At 32.8% G+C, this 20,028-nt stretch overlaps 3 protein-coding genes across 3 annotated transcripts in view; all 3 read right to left on the bottom strand.

Annotated features, from left to right (window-relative positions):
- Window positions 1-10,052, bottom strand: part of PAN2 (PAN2-PAN3 deadenylation complex catalytic subunit PAN2) — a 101,519-nt gene extending 91,467 nt beyond the window's left edge. Inside the window, exons 1-2 of the mRNA XM_072529703.1 lie at window positions 9,852-10,052; window positions 9,630-9,788 (exon numbers count right to left, since the gene is read on the bottom strand). Coding sequence (XP_072385804.1) covers window positions 9,630-9,788; window positions 9,852-9,872 — 180 coding nt within the window. The 5' untranslated portion in view covers window positions 9,873-10,052. The remainder of the gene's footprint in view (window positions 1-9,629; window positions 9,789-9,851) is intronic.
- A 5,616-nt stretch (window positions 10,053-15,668) lies between these two features.
- On the bottom strand, window positions 15,669-17,457 carry LOC140438711 (uncharacterized). The gene is made up of 5 exons (XM_072528355.1): window positions 17,104-17,457; window positions 16,975-17,047; window positions 16,545-16,887; window positions 16,134-16,421; window positions 15,669-16,081 (listed from the first exon to the last, which is right to left on the bottom strand). The coding sequence occupies exons 1-5, from the start codon at window positions 17,403-17,405 to the stop codon at window positions 15,669-15,671; spliced, it is 1,419 nt and encodes a 472-aa protein (XP_072384456.1). The 5' UTR covers window positions 17,406-17,457.
- A 158-nt stretch (window positions 17,458-17,615) lies between these two features.
- LOC140438709 (uncharacterized) lies at window positions 17,616-18,365 on the bottom strand. Its single transcript, XM_072528354.1, has one exon. The coding sequence runs from the start codon at window positions 18,363-18,365 to the stop codon at window positions 17,616-17,618; it is 750 nt and encodes a 249-aa protein (XP_072384455.1).
- Window positions 18,366-20,028: the final 1,663 nt, after the last annotated feature.

Genomic DNA, 20,028 nt, shown 5'->3' with positions numbered 1-20,028 from the left:
GTTCAGCTCACAATGATAAGGAGGGAGGCGATGTACAATTATGTTGTTTGCACGAGCCATTTCATCGACTGCATATTTCTTGAAAACGGGTATATGTATCCTCGCGAGGTTTAATAATTGTACTTTCAACATGTTGTCATCGAATTTTATATTTTTTTGAGAAAGGCAGTTGATTATTTCACCTTTTCGCCAGGCAGTAGTTGGTGATGGCTCCAACAACGACAGAATTTGCTTCAAGGTTTGATAGAATATTTGAAAACCAACCTTCGAATCTTTAAGCGTCCATTTCCTCATGGTAATCGTTGGTTTTCTTGCATTCGAATAGTAACAAGCCGTTATCCAAAAAACCCGAATCGCTGCCTGTATGTGTTATTATGAGCCTCCGTCCTTTACCCACTGGTGTTTTTAAACCTAATGAAAGCTCTTCAATGAAGGCTTGTCGATGACTTTTAATTTCCAAATCTTACCACACCTTTGAGACAGTATGACCTTGATTTAGACAAGTTTCATCTAAATAGTATACTTTTCATCCTTCACGACGATACTCTCGGATTTTTTGTAAGTAATTTCTTCGTCACAAAACAATTTCATCTTTTTCTAAATGAATACTATTGCTGCTTCTTTTCATATATTTAATGTTCATTTGTTCTAATGTTAGCAATAAAACACGTCGTGATATTTTGGGTATTGAATTATCGGAATTTATTTCAACTTCAACTTTCCTTAAGGTGTTAATTACGGAATTTCCTCCGAATAGCATATTTGGTATGATCTTCAAGCTGGATGCGTTTTCTACCTCTGGCTTCAATGGTTTCAACAGGTCCATCATTAAATTTGCCTTCACTTTGTTTAAATTTTTTTTTTTTTATTTATTTATTTATTGCTAATTTACAATCTACTTCAATACAGTAATAAGTAAATATGATGTATGTTCTTGGCTTGTAGCAGGTGTCGTCCATTGACGACTCTCTGGAATTTACCTAGCAGCTAGATCTTCTGGCCAAAGTCTTTTTAGACGTCTGTCAACCAGTGGGGGGTTGAATAATTCGTCTATGAGATGGTTTGGATGGTCTGCGCTGCGATTCATGTATCTTCTGGAGTGGTCGGCAATCACATCATTGATGAAGGGATGTTGAGGTCTGCATTAAGGGTTTGGTTTGACACATACCATGGGGCTTTAGCTAACATACGAATAGTTTTTGACTGGAATGTCTGCAGTATTTTGGTGTTGGATGGTTTGCTACAGCCCCACAGCTCAATTCCGTATGTCCACACTGGTTTGAGTATTGTTTTATAGATGGTCAGTTTGTTTTCTAATGAAAGTTGCGATCTTCTGTTGATTAGCCAGCTCATATTTTTAACTTTTAGGTCGAGGTGTCGTCGTTTGGCTGCAATATGTAATTTCCAAGTAAGTTTTTCGTCTAGATGAAGGCCCAGGTACTTTACTTCTGTTTTTATAGGTATAGGTGAATTATTTAGGTGTAGTTGTGGACATCTAATTCTTCGATTTGTGAAATTTACTTGACAAGACTTGTTTGTGTTGACGTTTATTTTCCAGCATTTAAGCCAGTCTTCTAGTTCATTGAGATGATTTTGCAATTTGTTAAATGCTAATATTTCGTTGATGTCTGATGCTAGTATACCAGTGTCATCCGCAAATGTTGCCATTAGTGTATTTTCGCTAATAGGAATATCAGCAGTGAAGATTTGATAAAGGAATGGGCCAAGCACACTGCCTTGAGGTACTCCGGATTTTATTTGGTGGTAGTTGGATAGAGCACCTTCGAATTTAACTTGGAAGTATCTGTCGGACAAGTATGATTTAAGGAGGAGGTAGATTTGGTCAGTTAGCTGAGCTTTTATTTTAAAGAGAAGACCCTCGTGCCACACTCTATCAAATGCTTGCTGTATATCAAGGAATGCTGATAGACAGATTTGTTTCCCCTCTAGGCTCTCTTTTATTTTGTTGACTAATCTATGGCACTGTTGTATGGTTGAGTGATTTGACCGAAAACCAAACTGATGATCTGGGATAAGGTTTTCTATAGGTATTATTGTTTCTATTCTGTTAAGGATTAACCTTTCGAAGACTTTTGATAAAGTCGGAAGGAGACTTATTGGTCTGTACGAACTGGCTTCAGTTAGAGGTTTACCAGGTTTAGGTATCATTATAATTTGTGCATACTTCCATTGTACTGGAAAATAGCAGAGTCTCAGGAGGCTATTAAAAATAATGGTTATTAAGACGACACCTTTTCTTGGGAGTTTTTTTTAAGATTTCGCCAGTTATAAAGTCAAATCCTGGAGCTTTATGAGGGTTAAGCAGGTTGATTTCGTTACGGACTTCGTTTGGTGAGAAGTATTTTAATGGTAATGATAGCGACAGGGTGCATTAAGGAAGTCTCTAATTTTCCCGTCGTTAATATCGTTGGCCTGTGGGGTGAAGAAGACGGTTGATAGATGTTCTGCAAATCTGTTGGATTTTTCTATATCTGAACGAGCCCAGGTTCCATCATTTTTCCGAATTGGTGATTTCATTACTACCGGCCTTTTGAATTTCTTTGTGGCTTTCCAAAGAGAGTTGTTGTCAAGAGAAAGGTTTGTGACATATCTTTCAAAAGATTCGTTTTTGGCTGTTTGGATAGCGGAATGAAGTCTGTGTGTGAGCCTGTTTAGATTTGTTTTATCTATCGCGTTTCTTGTTCTTTGTCATTTGCGACGGGCTTTTCTTCTTTCTTCTACTAGTGTTCTAGTGTGGAGGGGTATACTATACCTTTCATCAATGGTTTTTTCCTTTTCAGGAGTAGCTTTCCAAGCGGCTTGTTGTATTTGTTCCGTTAGATATTTTACAGCTTCTTCAATATCGTTTTTGTGTTGAGTCGAATGTCAAGAGATATTTTTTCATTGATTTCTTCTTTGAATTGAACCCAATTCGTGTTACTGGAACATAGCCTTGGTGCAAGAGTTTTCCAAATTATATTGGTACTTAAAGTAATCAAGATGGGACTGTGGTCCGAATGTAGATCAAAACTGGGGGTAATGTCGCTGTGTATTTCAGGTATTCCCTTAGTTATACCAAAGTCTAGCAGATCAGGAATTTTGTTATCAGTGGGCCAGTATGTGGGGGTACCAGTTGTTAGGTATTTCAGGTTATTATCTTGTATCATCTTTAATAGATTTCTGCCTTTTGGAGATATCAGTCTTGCTCCCCAGGTTGTATGTTTTGCATTCCAGTCCCCTGCCACTAGGAAATGTGAGCCAAGTTGTTCAAAAAACTCTCTGTATTCCTCCAGGTTGATGGTATGGCGTGGTGGGCTGTAGATAGAAGCTATTGTTAATGGAAAGGTGAGCGCTTGTACTTTTATGATAGTACTCTGAATTTTGTTGGTGATATATGGAGCAAGTTCGTAGTGTTTTATAGCTGTACGGATTATTACAACTGAACCAGCGTGGGCTGTTCCATCTGGATGGTTTGCGTAATAGACAGAGTAGTGTGGAATTTTTATAAAAGACCTCTCAGTGGTGTGACTCTCAGATACAAGTAGGATGTCTATTTTGTTTAATTTTAGAAATAGTATAATTTCTTGCACATGGTTTGTTAGACCATTTGCGTTCCACTCTGCTATTCTAAGTGAGTTAGCCATTACGACGTTCTATTTATCACTGTTGTAAGCATGCTTAGTATCATGCTGTTTTGGTTTATCAATTGTGCAAACATATTTTTAAATTCGTTGAGGAATTCTGTAAGTTTATTTGAAAGGTCTGAATTATTGTTGTTGTCTTGTGAAGAAGTATTAGTTGCAGCAACTTGAGCATATTTTACATGTGATTGGCGTATGTGGTGAGCATTATTGTTATTATTATTTAGGCTTGCAACTCTAGGTATAGGAATGCTGCTTGTTATATTTTTGTTTTTCGAATTTACTAGGTCTTTATATATAGCACATCCTTTATAGTTTGCTGGATGATTGCCATTACATAAGGCACATGTTGCTGGTGTGTCGCGTGCTTTTTTGCAGGTTTTTGTATCATGTGATCCACCGCATTTAACACAGGCGAATGGCCTCAGGCAGTAACTTTTTGAGTGCCCGTATTTTTGACACCTTGTGCATTGTACTATTGTATTTTTTATTCTAGGTGGTTCTACTGTTATTATGCAGTTTCGTAGGACTTGCAGGTTAAATATGTTTTTGTTGTTTTCATTTGGCTCTATATCGACAAAGAATAAGGGCAATGGTTCTTTGGTAACTCTATGTCTAACATTAATTATGTTGCGAACTTTAAAACCCTTATTATTTAATTCATGCGAGATATCTCCTGTGGGTGTTGACTGATGTAATCCTCTTATAACAACTCTATAGGCCCTCTCTTGTTTCGGTTGGTAAGTGTGATGTACAATGTTTTCTTTTCTAAGGTGCTGTATGAGTCTCCTGTAGGTGTCTGAGTTTGTAGGGTTAATTTTTACTGTATTATTTGAAATGGTTTTGGTGTAATAGGTTTCGGCCGCAGTTGCAGTTGAAAGGTTTGCTATCATAGCACTATAGTCAGTAACTCCATAAATATAGATTGGTGGCGGTGAGGGATCTTTTTTGGTTATATTTGTGTTTGGTGTATTTGATAAATTGTCTGTTTGTTCATCTAGATTTTTTTTTGAGAGGGAATCAAATCTGTTTTGTGTTTGGATTTGGTTGGGAATTTCTGAAGTTTTTTGTCTTTTCACCCTTTTTCTCTTATTGCCAACTTCTTGCCAAGGATGTTTATTTTCGTTTTCTGTTTCGTTAAGTTCTACGTCGCTATCGCTATCCGTGTAGTTATTGATGTTTTGTGATGATGAGAGTGAGCATTGAGGGTTTGTGGATACTGTTGTGTATTGAGACTGAATAGGGTTTTGAGTGTTATGAATATTTTGTGCAGTTGATTGATTAGGAAATTGTACTTGGTTTGGTATAGCTATTTGGGTTGGAATAGATATTTGGTTTAGGTATGACATTTGATTTGTTGTCTGGTTAGCAGATGGTGATTGATTAAAATACAAAAATGGTACTTGCGGTTTTACTGCTGTTTGGTTTGACTGGCTCTGGTTATTTATTGTTGGGACATCCTGTATAGTATTCATTTGTTGATAAATTGGTTGGCCATTATTATCAAATACTAATAAGTTCCCCGAAGGGAACATATTTCTTTTGGTTGTTTGACTAATCACTTAGTTTTTGTTACTTTTCACTTTAACAATTTTTTGATGCTGATAAGATAATTACTAGTTAATTAGGTAGTTTTACGATAAGGAAGTTTTCTAGCGCTTTGAATGACGGTACGTGTTCACGCTTCGAGAATCAGATTGCTACTCTTTGTTTAAAATTCTGTATACACTTCTCGTGGACACTTTAGTCAAATCACTACACTACACAGGGTAACTACATCGTTGACCAACATACTTTTATTCCTTTCACGGTGTCCACAATCCACATTGAGTATAATAGTTTTTTTTCCCATCGAAAAATTTGGACGTCGTTTACTTTTACTGCTTTCACTTTCCATATTACTCACAACACTAAAATACGTGTTCACTGCTTAGATAATCTAATCGATATGTGAGTCATGTCCTGCGGTGGGGCCACGATAAGTAGAATACTATTTTGCTGACGTCACGTTGCATAGCAACGACGAATAGTATCGACGGTTGCTAGGCAACGTGACGTCAGCAAAATAGTATTCTACTCATCGTCATCCCACCACTGTTTAAATCGATAGCAAAACAACTAAATCCCTGAGTAGCCGACTTTCACCGACTGTCGCGGTTTTAGGGAGGTATAACTATTACCTTCTAACCTAAAATTATTATTTATTGTAATTAACTCAAATTTATAAAACAATAATAGAAAGTATTGGGTTGTACGGCGATGTAGTGTATCTTTTCTAAGTAAAAATATTAAGAGAATAAAAGTTTTGATTCTAAAATATTGTCGAGTGGGAGATAAAAAAAAATTGAACGTATTAAACGAGCACTGAAAGACGTATGTGGCGACCTTCATCATTCTTAGCGGCGAATTTAGATTTCTCGTCCCAAAAAGCTCCAGCTTACCAAATTTCGTGTTGTTATCCCATGCCTGTCACGAAACATTCAAAAATAAAAGTTTAACTTTGACACCCTTTATTTTGGTTATTATCAACTTTCGTACTAAAGTAAGTTAGATTAAATCGGCCTATTTTAATCTCAGGAATCTAAGATGGCCATTCGTTATCAAACACCATGGATATTATATTATATATATATATATATATATATATATATATATATATATATATATATATATATATATATATATATATATATATATATATATATATAATAAATCAAATGTCAATAATAATCATATTAAAATTAACATAATTATAAATATGTACATATTTATTTAATACAAGTAGCTTTGTCATAACATCTTATGACAGTTTTCTTACGCCATTGGAAGACCTACAATAGCGATGAACCGTCACTATTACTTCTAAGAATATACTGCCTACAAATTAGAAATTTTAGTTTAGTATTAATATACATAGTATATTTTTCTTGTGTTAAAGAATTTTTCCCGGGAATATCAGTTTTTCAAATCAGTTCAAAATCAGAATTTATTATAAAATCAACAATATAAAAATTGAAATAAGACTATTTTTTTATGTCTCAATATTTTGCTAATTATTTATTAGCACCACCAGGTCTGTTATTATAAAAATAATAACAGACTGTATACCAGATAACTCACAAAAGGGGTTTATCCAATACTCCTATAAAAGGGAAATGACAAGAAATTTTATCGGACAGGAAAAAACTAAGTCCCTGAGGCTGTTAAGTCATATATCATTTGTACTGAAGACTAGAAAAACTGTGTAATAAAACAGGTAATGAACTTGCCAGAAGAGGATGAGCTACAAAATACTTTGATACAGAGCCAACCAAGGAGTGCCAAAAAGCACCATCTGTGACCCGAAAAGCTTATATCCGAGCACAACATAACTCTTGCTGGGAAAGTATACCCATTCAAGTATACATATGAAAAAATATATATTGAGCAGACATGCGCTAATATGGCTGAAGTACTGCAGAAAAGAAACAGGAATCAGCTCAGAATCACAACAGACTTGTGCTAGTCAAGGGACACTTGCATAAAGGGGACTGTTTAATAGAATCCTAAGCTGTAAATGGTCAATGCACCAATCAACAGTAATTAATTAGCAATAAAATATGCTGCCAAGATGGGCTATGTAACCCTTTTCATTGCTGAGCTATAGCTATGGCTATGTGGTTTTAAAGTTAGCACAAACATTGTTTCTCAGAAACAGTTGCAGCAATAAATTGTTTCTTGACATAAAACTTCAGCAATACATTAGCAATTAATTCTTTGTGGTTCACTTTTCTAGTTTCAATGGTTTGTAGCAGATATCTTGATTTTCCCTTTATAAGGGAAATAGGAAAAGGTAATTTTCTGTCGACCGTCCATTTATGATCAATTTTAATACCCTCACAATTATTGATTAATGACCACTATTAATGAATGATTTTCTATTATTGAACGATTTCATTATAGGCAACACAACATACATTGCTTTAAAATGCCGCTTTTAGTACTATCTGTCATTGTATGTCATTATTTATCGTTAAGTAAATAAAAATTTAAATTAAGATATCTTATTTCTGAAAAGTACAGTTGACGGAAAAGTTTTGTAACGAACTTGTGAATTAAAATGACGATTAACAATCTCGAACATTAACGCGCTCGCTGCGCTCACGCGTTAAAATATCTCAATTGTTAATCGCCCTTATTAATACACTTGTTGGTTAAATAACTATTTTATCATTACTTTATTTAAAGTTAGCACAAACATTGTTTCTCAGAAACGGCTTCAGCAATACATTATATATTGTTATTCTTATTCAATTGTCTTATCTTATTGTTATTCAATTAATTCTTTTCTTTTCTAATTTTAGACTTTTATGTTAAAGGATGATAGGGTAGTTTGTGGGAGTTGGTTAATATACCAATCAACACCAATCAATTAGCAATAAAATATGCTGCCAAGATAGTCCCTGTAGCAGTTGTCATTGCCAATATATAGCTATGGCTATGCTACCTTTACTTTAAAGTTTGCATAACCATTGTTACTTGGAAATGGTTGCAGCAATAAATTGTTTCTTGGCATAAAACTTCAGCAATACATTAGCAGTTAATTCCTTGTGATTCACTTTTCTAGTTTCATGGTTTTTCGCAGATATCTTGATTTTCCCCTGGGTGATTTTTATGTTAGAGGATGATGAGTTAGTTTTTGGGGTTGGTCAAAGTACCAATCAACACCAATCAATTAGGAATAAAATATGCCACCAAGATTGGCCCAGTAGCCCTTTTCTTTACCAAGATACAGCTGCATTGTTTTACCATAAAGTTAGCAGAAACATTGTTTCTCAGATACAACTACAGCAATAAATTTTTTCATTCATAATAAATTATCAATAAATTTAAATTTTTGGTCTGAATTCGGCCATATAAAATGGATATGCTAACTTTACCTACATCTATCCAAGGGTTCTAGAATAAGAATTTGAACCGAATACCATAAAGCAATAGAATGACCAGATCTCCAATCAAAAGAATTGCAATTGATTTGACTGGACAAAAACTGGCAACGAAAAGAAGATAAGATATCACTGTATACTAGAAGTATATGCTGTATATTGAAAGAGGATAGGTAGTGTCATTAATATATTTTTTAAGTTACAATAAAGTAAAGTAATAATAAGTTAACAACAACTAGATCATTTTTGTATTTATCACACATTTCCTGAAGCAGTTTCTGGAAAAATTGTTACAATATTGTTAATGTATATCATACATGGCAAATTGTTCCTAAAGTATTTCTTTATACCATCTTAGCTTGTTTTAATTATGTACCTACTGTGGGAAGTGGGAATAAACCTCAATCATAAAATAAACTCTATTTGTGATTTTTTGTTGTATATAGCAAGTTGATTCTGAAACAGAATTTTTAGACACCAGTTACTATTGTTCTGAACTTCTGAAGCTATTTTATTGTGGAATTTTAATTTAATTACTATTTTATTGGGAATAAGCCACAATTTAAGGTTAGGTTACATTAGGTTAGGCCACAATTTCGGAAGTGGAAATTGAAACATCAATAAACTTACTTTAACCTTCACCAGTCAGGTACTAGTAAGACAGCATTTTATTTTGTTACATTGCAAAAAGGCCTTAAGACAATTACTGTAGGCAATGTAGACATCTCAAGTCTAAGAAACAAATAGGATAGGAAACTGTGTAAAAAGCACAACTTTCATAGAATAGAAATGAATGGAAGGTTGATCAATGGCATTATGTCAAATGCTGAAAAGACCACTGTTCCCAAATAAAAGACAAGATACTTGTAAGAGGTGTAAGGACCTGATGAGTATGACTTTGTACTTGTAGTGTATATACTTAAGGTAAGATTGGATCTTACCTGTTGTTTGTACATATGCTTACTAGTCAAATTGAAACTTGCTTATATTACATTTGAATTAAGTATTTAATCAACTTAATTACAAACTTAAATTGGGATTCTAAATAAGAAAAAGCTCTTACCCCCTGATTTCCCATCCAGAGCAGTTCTTCATGTTTATCAAAGGCTAAAGCTGATACACCAAATCTATCACCACCATCAGCCAATATGCAGTGCGTTTGTACGTAGTCTTCATCTACATTAATTATACCTGGATTTTCTGGTTGGCCCACCACAGCTAACTATAAGTTTAAATTAAAGAATTATTAAACTGAGTACTTTGGTCTAATATTGGAAAAACTTACCCCGGTATCGTCAAAGTACATATTTAATTGAATTATTGTGTATTAGAAATGAAAGCTGTGAACAATCTATTTTATAATTAAGGTGTATAATAGCATTTTTAAAGAATTAAACTAAAACTGAATAAAAAGCAACAGATACACTGTATTATTAAGTTTGTTCTTGTTGAAAAGTTGACGATTGACAGATAAACGGCTGAGGCTGACAGCTTGAAAGGTTGATTATCATGAAACTGCTGTCATACTGCTGTGATGCTGTGAAATTGGCATTATTTTAAGGTTGACTTATCTATGAAACAGGCACAGAACAATAACATAATAAACAATCTGAATGCTAACTGCTTGAAAAAATATGTACGCGCATCTCGTTCGCGCAGACGGAATTAGCCATGTTCTAAACGGAACCAGTGCTGTTCAGTGACATTTTATCTGGTGTGCATAGAAAAATTAACCCGGTTTAATTTATGTATGGCAAGTATGGACACAATATGCACTATTTTATTCGTACTTTTAGTTAAAGAATAGATTAAATTATTTCAAATGTACTAAATTATTTAAAAATTTAAATTACAGTTCGGTCGTAGCTTGTCACAAATTTCTCAATTCGAGTCTATGTTTCCGTTTAAAATATGGCGATCGCTTGCTGACAAACTTCAAAGGCGGCATCTGAGAGTGGGCATCATTCTTTGCTCTGGCCAACACTGCCAAACCGAAATATTTTTTACATTGTTGACATTTTCGGCTATGTTCAGCTTGTACTTTCGTTAAAGTTAACCCTTTAAGGGCCAGTTGTTGAATCAATAGTTAACTCATGGATTAAGTAAACAATGATTAAATTTAATTCAAAGATTATTTCTCAAGAAGTTGTTCAATGCATGTTAACTCTCGGATTTGTTAAACCGAGTACTGAAGCGGTGACAATGTTGCCAGTTAATAATTACCGGCTTGAAACAAATTTTTTCATGAAAGTTATAAAAATAAATTTGTTCTGTGGTATAAACGTTGGTGTTCATATATAAAAGTTAATGACTTTTGGCGTAGTGTTTACATTTTTCATGTTCGTGTTCATGTTGCATTAGTGATTATTGTCTTTGGTAGCACAGCATGATTTCTAAAAATTGTTTATATATATATATATATATATATATATATATATATATATATATATATATATATATATATATATATATATATACATATTACCTATTTGTGGGATGAGCTATTCTGTCTCTTATGCACTTAACCAGCATAAAAACTGTTTCCTTTGGTAATCGGAATCTATTCAATAACTCATTATCTGACCATTTATGAAAATGATTTTCTCTTACTCGAAAAACAGGATTTTTTAACAGAGGAAAAATTATATTAACAACAGCTAAGAAATCTTCATCCTCTGTAATATCTCCATCATCAAAATCAAACACACCATTATTAGCAATAGCCATAATTATTATTATAGACACGAAATTATAATAGACTATTGCTGTAAATCTTATCTAAGACTGCAAATTTGAAGCAATAAAACACAATATCTAGTGATATAACTATGGTTGTTTTAATCTGGAATTGTCTAGACAATATTTAATTTAAAACCAGAAAGTAAGGTTACAAATCTCTAGTTAACACCGTTAATCCTTCGTTTTTGGGCGATTAAGTTAATCTCTGGTTAACAGATGGTTAAGTGTTAAACTTGCATTGAACAACGCTATATTATGTTTAACTGAAGATTATTTTTAATCTGAAGATAATCTTCAATTGAACAATCGGCCCTAATACTTTAATCTTTAATTAAACGCAGTTAAAAGAATATATTATGCGTACATACGTAAAACCAAAGAATGTAGACGCATATATGCGTCAATTTTATATTCTTTGGTGGAACTGCAAACAATATTCGGAAACTACTGCCATGCCATGTCACAGAATAAATAACAATCATAATGCCCACTCTCAGATACCGCCTTTGAAGTTTGTCAGCACGCGATCGCCATATTTTAGAGGGAACCGTAGACTAGAATTGAGAAATTTGTGATAAGCTAAGACAGAAGTGTAATTTAAATTTTTAGAGATTAACAATTTAGTAAATTTGAAATAGTTTAATCTATTCTTTAACTAAAAGTACGAATAAAATAGTACATATTATGTCTATGGTTGCCGTAAATAAATTAAACCGGGATAATTTTTCTATGCACACCAGATAAAATGTCACTGAACAACACTGGCTCCGTTTAAAAAATGGCAGATTCGGTATGCGCGAACAAGATGTGTGTACTTATTGTTTCAAGCAGAGTGGGCATTCTGATTGTTTATTATTCTGTGGCCATGTGCTGCCATACGCGAAAGATCGTTTTTCGCGCGTAGTAAAAGTAAACTCTCCATACAACACATTTTAATGATCATGTATGGACGTAGATAAATAATTGATGTATGCATTTACCGGCAAAAGTATAGAGAAAGTGCCGATGAAGTTAGCTACAAATGATCCGTCAAATTTGTGTTTGCGGTATTGCCGGTATTTTTTAAAATTCTTCAAATTTATATGAAACACGAACGAATGAATATTTGCTACTTTTGATATTTTAGTTGCAGTTAGTTATTAGAAAAAAAAAATTATAATTGGCATTTGGTAGATTAGCAAATAAACTTGGCAATAATGTCAAAACTTTGAAAACACTAGTTGCCAGATTGAATTTTCTTATAATTTTGGGATGAAATGGTACCTGAATACCATTTTGTTAATGTATTAGATACTGGAACTTGTTTAGATCGTCATTACATTCGTTGAACTACATTTAAATTGTGCGAATTTGTGTATTGTATAAACAAAATTTTAATATGTTTAGTAACATTATATCGCATTATATTATATCGCAGGTTGAGTTTACCGAAAGTACAAGCTGAATATAGCCGCAAATGTCAAAAATATTTCGGTTTGGCAGTGTTGGCATGTTTTTATAATGCATATGTTGTATGCTTCAAATATAAAGAGATAAAGCTTTTAAAAAGTACGTTTTAATTATACTATTTTATGAATTCTGCAATTTTTAATTTATATGAAGCAATAACGAGTAAATATGTGTCTCTTTCGAGATTAATTGTAAACATCTGTTGTAATCTGGCAACTGCTGATTTGTCGATTGCCAAATCTATCCCCTAATCTATCAAAGGGTAATTGCTAAAAAAATTTCTAATAATTAACTGCAATTAATCTACAAAGAAACAAATATTTACTCATTGTTGTTTTATATAAATCAAAAATTGCAGAATTCATAACATAATATAAACAAAATGTACTTTTCTAAAGTAGACTTTACACTACATGATTTTATCATATGACAATATCATATGAGATTTGTTATGATTCCTCGTTTCTATGATGTTTTAAAAAATCGTGTTTACACTGCATGATAAGTTATGACTTATGATATGAGTGACAATGAGTGAGGTTTTATTGATTTTTCTTTTTGTTTATGGTCATAGAGATATTAGACGCAGTGTAAGTATCAATTATTAGATTTTGAAACCATTATAATGGAAAATAACTCTTTGATTGCATTGGCTTCCCGACTTTTAATAATAATACGCCGGCAAAAACTGCGTACAGCGTACAGCAGTAAGAAGAAAAAGAAAAAGAAATTTAGTGTTGATATTATACCAAATTAAAAATAATTAATAAAGAAACTAAACTAAAATTATGAGTAAGAAGACTATAAAACACTAAACTAAGAATAAAATAAGCTAAATAAATAAAAAAAAAAATACGACACAATAGCACACATTAGATAATAGGTTCAATATCAATGTAACAAACAATAAATAAATAAAGAATGTTATCTCTCGGTAAAGGAATGTTGCTGAATTGACATAAGAATAAGGCGCGATATTTAAATATATTGGTGTTACCCGTATTATTACAGAAAATCATATGATTTTATCATGCGGAATAGGTACCCTCCTATACTAGCGTCTAGCCGTTGGCAGGTCAGGATAATCCTGACCAATCCAATCGCACTTGATTTTGTGTGTGGCGCGTCATTCAAATTATGTACAGGTTTGAATGTAACAGTTCTCATTTCTCATATCACGAAACGTTCTCAGATTGTTCACACAAACAAGGAGTTATGTTTAATTGTGTTTTGAATACACAGTTTTATTATTTTACATATTATAAATTATTATTATCTTATTGTGAGTTGGCAACAAGTGACAAGACAGAGACAGTGACACAAAGGGTGAGGGAGGACTTGTCTGCTTGTCAGCTTGTCACTTATTATTATTATAGATCATAGTTGTTGTTATGTTGTTGTATAATAACCACAATCAAATATCAGCAATAGTCTGACGTTCAGATATACTTAGAAGTAACTGTCCAATATCAGTTTGATGTCCAATGTGTGTTTTTATAAAATTGACTTCAACTTTTTCTGCCAATTCAACCACAACCTTGAGACCTGCTGGGCAAAATCCACCAATTTTTATACTGCTTTTCATTTTTAAGTGCCTCTTTCCTTTGCTTTCAGAATTAAAGCAGCCTGACCTATGACACAGAGACTTCATTGTTTTGTGAGTCTGTGGAAAAGTTCTCTACTTTAAAGTATTTTGTTTTTGTACTACTTTCAATAGAACATTTCCACTCCTGAAAAGAAGCTAAATTGGAAAATTGAAGTGTTTCACTTTCTAGGATCAGGTTGTGTTCTTCTTGAAAGTGAGTGTGGAATTCTGCAACATAACTTGAATGAAAATTACACAAGGGACACTTCTTGAATCTTGTGACACAAAGGGTGAGGGCTTACCTGCTTGTCACTTATTATAGATCATAGTTGTATAATAAAAATAATAATCACAATAAGATGGTATATACGTGGAAGTGATAATAATAAATATTTAAAACAAGATATATCATTTATGTATACTTCCAATGTATAATATGATAATAAATCTCCCAGATATAACATGGTCCAGGTGTAGTGTGAGAACAAATATAATAATGGAAAGTTTTAAGTTCTTCAGTAGAATTCATATACCTGGATAAACTTTTGATCAATTTGTAACAGATTTGAGAGTCCAAGCCAAATTAGGTGAATTTTTAGAACAAGAAGGTTGATTCGGGATAGAATAGTTAAAGGAGTAGATGATAATGCTTTACAAGAAATACTGCTAGGATAAATAGATTTAAATTTACGAAAAACAGAAATGTGCAGGCTTTCAGAAACAGGCAAAACTTTTACAAGAAAAAGAGGTAAATGCAGTCAGAAAAAGGAGTTCGCAAGTAGAGACTTACCCAAAAGGAAGAACTTTTAACTGAGTTTTTTTATGTGGAAATATTGTTAAATTTAATATACCTATGTATATATTTTATTCAGTAAATCACTACAGTTGACAAAGAATTACTTTATTAATATTGTAAATCCTTGTATGTATACCTCTAATATGTAATACAGTCGGAAAAATGAAAGATTACCCATAAATGATCATATCAATCACTTATTTTGTATTTGCTGTCTTTTTCTATAACAAACATTTGTTATTTATAGAAAAAGACAGCAAATACAAAATAAGTGATTGATATGATCCTTCATGGGTAATCTTTCATTTTTCCGGCTGTATATCTGCCAGATATAACAAAACTAAAGGGACTAAGCATTTTTTATCTTTATAGAGAGTTATAGCGAGTGAATGAATAAAACAACCAAATTTATAATAATTTTTAATATCTTAGAAAAAATACATGTTTATAAATTATTATTTGCACACATTGTCTGATAACCTGAAATTAATAGCAAACTAGTAGTTTTTATGTCTAATAAAAAAGTAGAATAGCTACTGTTTTGAAACTAAACTTAAAGATAGCAAGTCAGTTTCTTCAGAACTTGGTTTCTGAATTTTGGTTCTGGTATTTTTCTTTTTTGTAGAAAATAGCCTATGTTGCATTTGAATCTTTTTATTATGAGGGACATTGATGTTCGTAGATGCAGGACTGGAAAAATTCGATACAGTTAATGCTGATAGTGTTGGTGCAATTGGCGCAATTGCTTTTTCAAAAACCTCAAGCTGTTGGATAGAAGTAGCGGAATCCAGCAGTTCCAAAAATTTCACTTTTATACTCTCTTTTTTATTATTGAATGTAGCTGTTGAATTTTCTTCTTTTTTACTTATTTCTGTAAGAATACATTCTTCGACTTTATTTTTAGAAATATCAGTAGGGGGTTGATTTCCACTGTTGGACTCTAAAACTACAAACAGAACTATATTAACAAACAAAACCAATATCCGTACATCTTTAACCTTCAATAACATTAAAATCAATTGTCAATCCAGAACCATAAATTAAATGTGTGAGTTGCAGCAAATAAAAATATTTGTTAGTTATATTACTATTGTTTTTACCTTGTAAATTTTCTTGGTTTTCAGAATGTAAACCTCTGTATCTGCACAAGAGGTGAATGTGTTTACACATATTCCATTTGATTGCAGAATCTATGCAGGAACACCTGTATCGGTGGATACATGAGCCACATTCAGTACAAAATATCTCACATTTGCAGTTTATTTCATTTTCTTCTACTGTATATACTTCATACTTTCTAGAGGAAGCAATGCTCCAACCATTCTCAGATGGAATTATTAAGGACATGTTCAAATCTAAGCTAATTTTGTGACGTATGCGCAATTCTTTGATTTTATTGCAAATTTTACCTTTATGTAAGACTATTAATGAATCAAACAGTTTGTCCCTGACGAATTTCATTATTGCTAAAATGGCTTTATCCAAACGTTTAACGGTTTTTCCATTTAAATATAAATACTTCAGTGTTCTGTGCATACGCTCTATGTGCATATTAGTATTTAAACCTGTATGCATCCTGTAACAATATGCCCAAAATTCTGATTTATTGGCATAATAACTTTTAAAATAATGCAAAAAGGGATGAAGATCAGGATCATTTTCCAATTGGCACTGAAACTCTTTTAACATTATCGAAAATGTGGGTACATCTGTTTCTTGTAAAATTATACGCAGTTGTTTGTATACCAGCACCTACAATACATACAGTTATTAATAAATTATATGGTTGTACTAGCATTTATAATTTTGAATTATATTTATTCACCAAAGTGTACAAACCTGTTTTTCTTTGGTGGTAATTTTATACAAATTATTTCGCCATGCTCGATCCAAGTGCCAAGTACAATACAGTCTAAAAAAAGAACGAAATTACTCTTAATTATTTAAATAATAACTTTGATAACTAACCTATGCTCAGGAAGAGTCATCACTTGTATCCATGCATTATAAAATGAATCTGCTAGGTCAGACATGAAATTTTTACAGGATATTAGTCCTACTTTTTCTTTTATGGCGGAGAAAAATATAGTAAGGACCTCTTGATCGCTTCTGTTGGATATTAGAAATGCGCATGGAAATCCTTGTCTTAAATTATCCAACACTAAAACAGTATTCAGCTCAAACCCATATCCATTTGTTCCATGTGTACCATCTACACATACACAGTCCGAACCATATTTACACATTATCTCAGCTTGTGCGTCAGTCATAATAATTAAAACAAAGTCGTTAGACTTCAAGAATGGATATTTTTCATTAGTGGTTTCTTGTGCTTTGTAAAATAAAACATTTCCAGTCACCTCCATGTCTTTTACCCATGCATCCACACTAATTCCATCAACTTTGTGGTGCCCTGAAGATGTATTTAAATTATATGCACATTCGATGTTGTACAAATCTTTTTTTGTAAGAAGATGCAATCATTCTAACTCAGAATTTCGAACAGAGTCACGCACTTCATCTAAAATAGTTGAAAATGGAATTCTCAAGGCAATTTTTTCAGCAATAGACTGACGTTCAGATACACTTAGAAATAACTGTCCAATATCAGTTTGATGTCCAATGTGTGTTTTTATAAAATTGACTTCAACTTTTTCTGCCAAATCAACCACAACCGTGAAACCTGCTGGGCAAAATCCACCAATTTTTATACTGCCTTTCATTTTTAAGTGCCTCTTTCCTTTGCTTTCAGAATTAAAGCAGCCTGACCGATGACACAGAAACTTCATTGTCTTGTGAGTCTTTGCGGAAAAGTTCTCTACTTTAACGTATTTGGTTTTTGTACTACTTTCAATAGAATATTTCCACTCCTGAAAAGAGGCTAAATTGGAAAATTGAAGTGTTTCACTTTCTAGGATTAGGTTGTGTTCTTCTTGAAAGTGAGTGTGCAATTCTGCAACATAACTTGAATGAAAATTACACAAAGGACACTTCTTAGAATCTTTGTTAATTTTGCTATCTTCCGTTGAAGTGTCTACAACATTTTTGTGAGTTTTTTCATGATAACGTAAATGTTTTTTGTGGTTGAAATTGTTACCACATATTCTACATTTAAAATTGTAATTTACTACTTCCACCTGCACTAATTCTGGGTGAAACTTCTTAATATGTTTGCGTAAATTTGAGGTATTTAAGAATACTTTTTTACAGTTTTTGCACTCGCAATCCATTTTCTTTTTTCTTTCACGGGGTCTCGCAACGAAATACAAAATTGAAATTCAAATTCAAATTCAGCTAAATAACACAAATTGATCAATACGACTGCGCAGTAGATTTATTTGTAATTGGTTAGGATCGCTATCTTGTCACTTGTTGCCAACTCACAATAAGATAATATTTATAATATGTAAAATAATAAAACTGTGTATTCAAAACACAATTAAACATAACTCCTTGTTTGTGTGAACAATCTGAGAACATTTCGTGATATGAGAAATGAGAACTGTTACATTCAAACCTGTACATAATTTGAATGACGCGCCACACACAAAATCAAGTGCAATTGGATTGGTCAGGATTATCCTGACCTGCCAACGGCTAGACGCTAGTCCCTCCTATTCTCCTGTGACAAGATATGACGAGCCACATGACAGTGCCTATGACAAAATCACATGACAAATCACACAGTGTAAACATGTAAATTTCACTTCATGACCAAATCATATGACAAATCACATGATAAATCATGTAGTGTAAAGTGTGTATAAAGCTTTATCTTTTTATATTTAAAGCATACGGCATCTACATTACAAAAACATGCCAACACTGCTATACCCACAGACCGAGGTTAGGTGATCTGTGGCTATACCGAAATTTTTTGTTGTATGTTTGACATTTGCGGCTATAATCAGCTTGTACTTTCGGTAAACTCAACCTTCGTGATTTTTTATTTGTGATATGGCAACACTCAACACTGCCAAAGCCAAATACAAATCTGTCCCTCGTTTGTAGCTAACTGCTTATGGCTTGCTAACTTAATCGTTCATCGGCACTTTCTCCACCAAAAGCAATATAATAGCATAGAATAACCGAACACACCGTGTGTTCGGTTGTTCTCTGATAATAGCGTCTATATTCATATTCTTTGTCTATACCTATATTCTTGTCTATACTTTTGCGTTTTGCCCGAATTCTTCATTCTCATTCGTTCATTGCACGAAAACCCAATTTAACCTTTTTTCTGTGTTTTAAATTGAGTGTGAGTGTGGGTTTTTTTCCTTATCGAACTATTGCGATACATATAATGATATCGCTTTTTGAATGTAAATTGTGGACGATTTTCACATTTGCTCCCATTGAAGATAGCTATAATTGAGCTGTCAATTAAAGTTCATAGAACGAAATGTTTGCGCTTGACTGTGTTGCCATGTTTTTTTAATAAATCGGGAAATAGAATGTGATTTATAATTAATAAAAAACCAATAGAACTTTAACAAACTAACAGTAAAAAAGAAATTCTTTCAAAGAATAATAAGATTAGTATGCAGGTACTTTCCACAGGCATCTGGTGACCATCTGTAACAATCTGGCAACTGGTGGTTTGAGGATTGCCAAATCTATTAGCTTATTATCAAAGGCAAATGCCAAAAAAATGTAATAATTAACTGCAATTAATATGAGAAGAAACGAGTATTTATTCGTTCGTGTTGTATATAAAAAAATAAAAAAATTGCATAATTCATAATAATAAAAATGTATTTTTGAAAGCTTCTCTATTTGTAATTGAAGCCTACAACATATACATTATAAAGACATGACAACACAGTCAAACGTCAAAAATTTGTTTTGTGAATTTAATTCACAGTCACAGCTCCTTTGTAGCTAGTAGTAGCT

Source organism: Diabrotica undecimpunctata, chromosome 4 (genome assembly GCF_040954645.1).
Source record: "Diabrotica undecimpunctata isolate CICGRU chromosome 4, icDiaUnde3, whole genome shotgun sequence".
Classification (NCBI taxonomy): Eukaryota; Metazoa; Arthropoda; class Insecta; order Coleoptera; family Chrysomelidae; genus Diabrotica; species Diabrotica undecimpunctata.
This window is presented reverse-complemented; position numbering and strand designations above follow the sequence as displayed.

What these genes read in the sequence shown, in the direction of transcription:
- LOC140438711 (XM_072528355.1), bottom strand. Translation starts at nt 17,405, where the DNA reads ATGACTGACGCACAAGCTGAGATAATGTGTAAATATGGTTCGGACTGT. An exon ending in ATGACTCTTCCTGAGCATAG is followed by an intron (nt 17,048 to 17,103) that starts GTTAGTTATCAA and finishes TTCTTTTTTTAG; the next exon opens with ACTGTATTGTACTTGGCACT. An exon ending in ATTAATAGTCTTACATAAAG is followed by an intron (nt 16,422 to 16,544) that starts GTAAAATTTGCA and finishes GAAAGTATGAAG; the next exon opens with TATATACAGTAGAAGAAAAT.
- LOC140438709 (XM_072528354.1), bottom strand. Translation starts at nt 18,365, where the DNA reads ATGGATTGCGAGTGCAAAAACTGTAAAAAAGTATTCTTAAATACCTCA.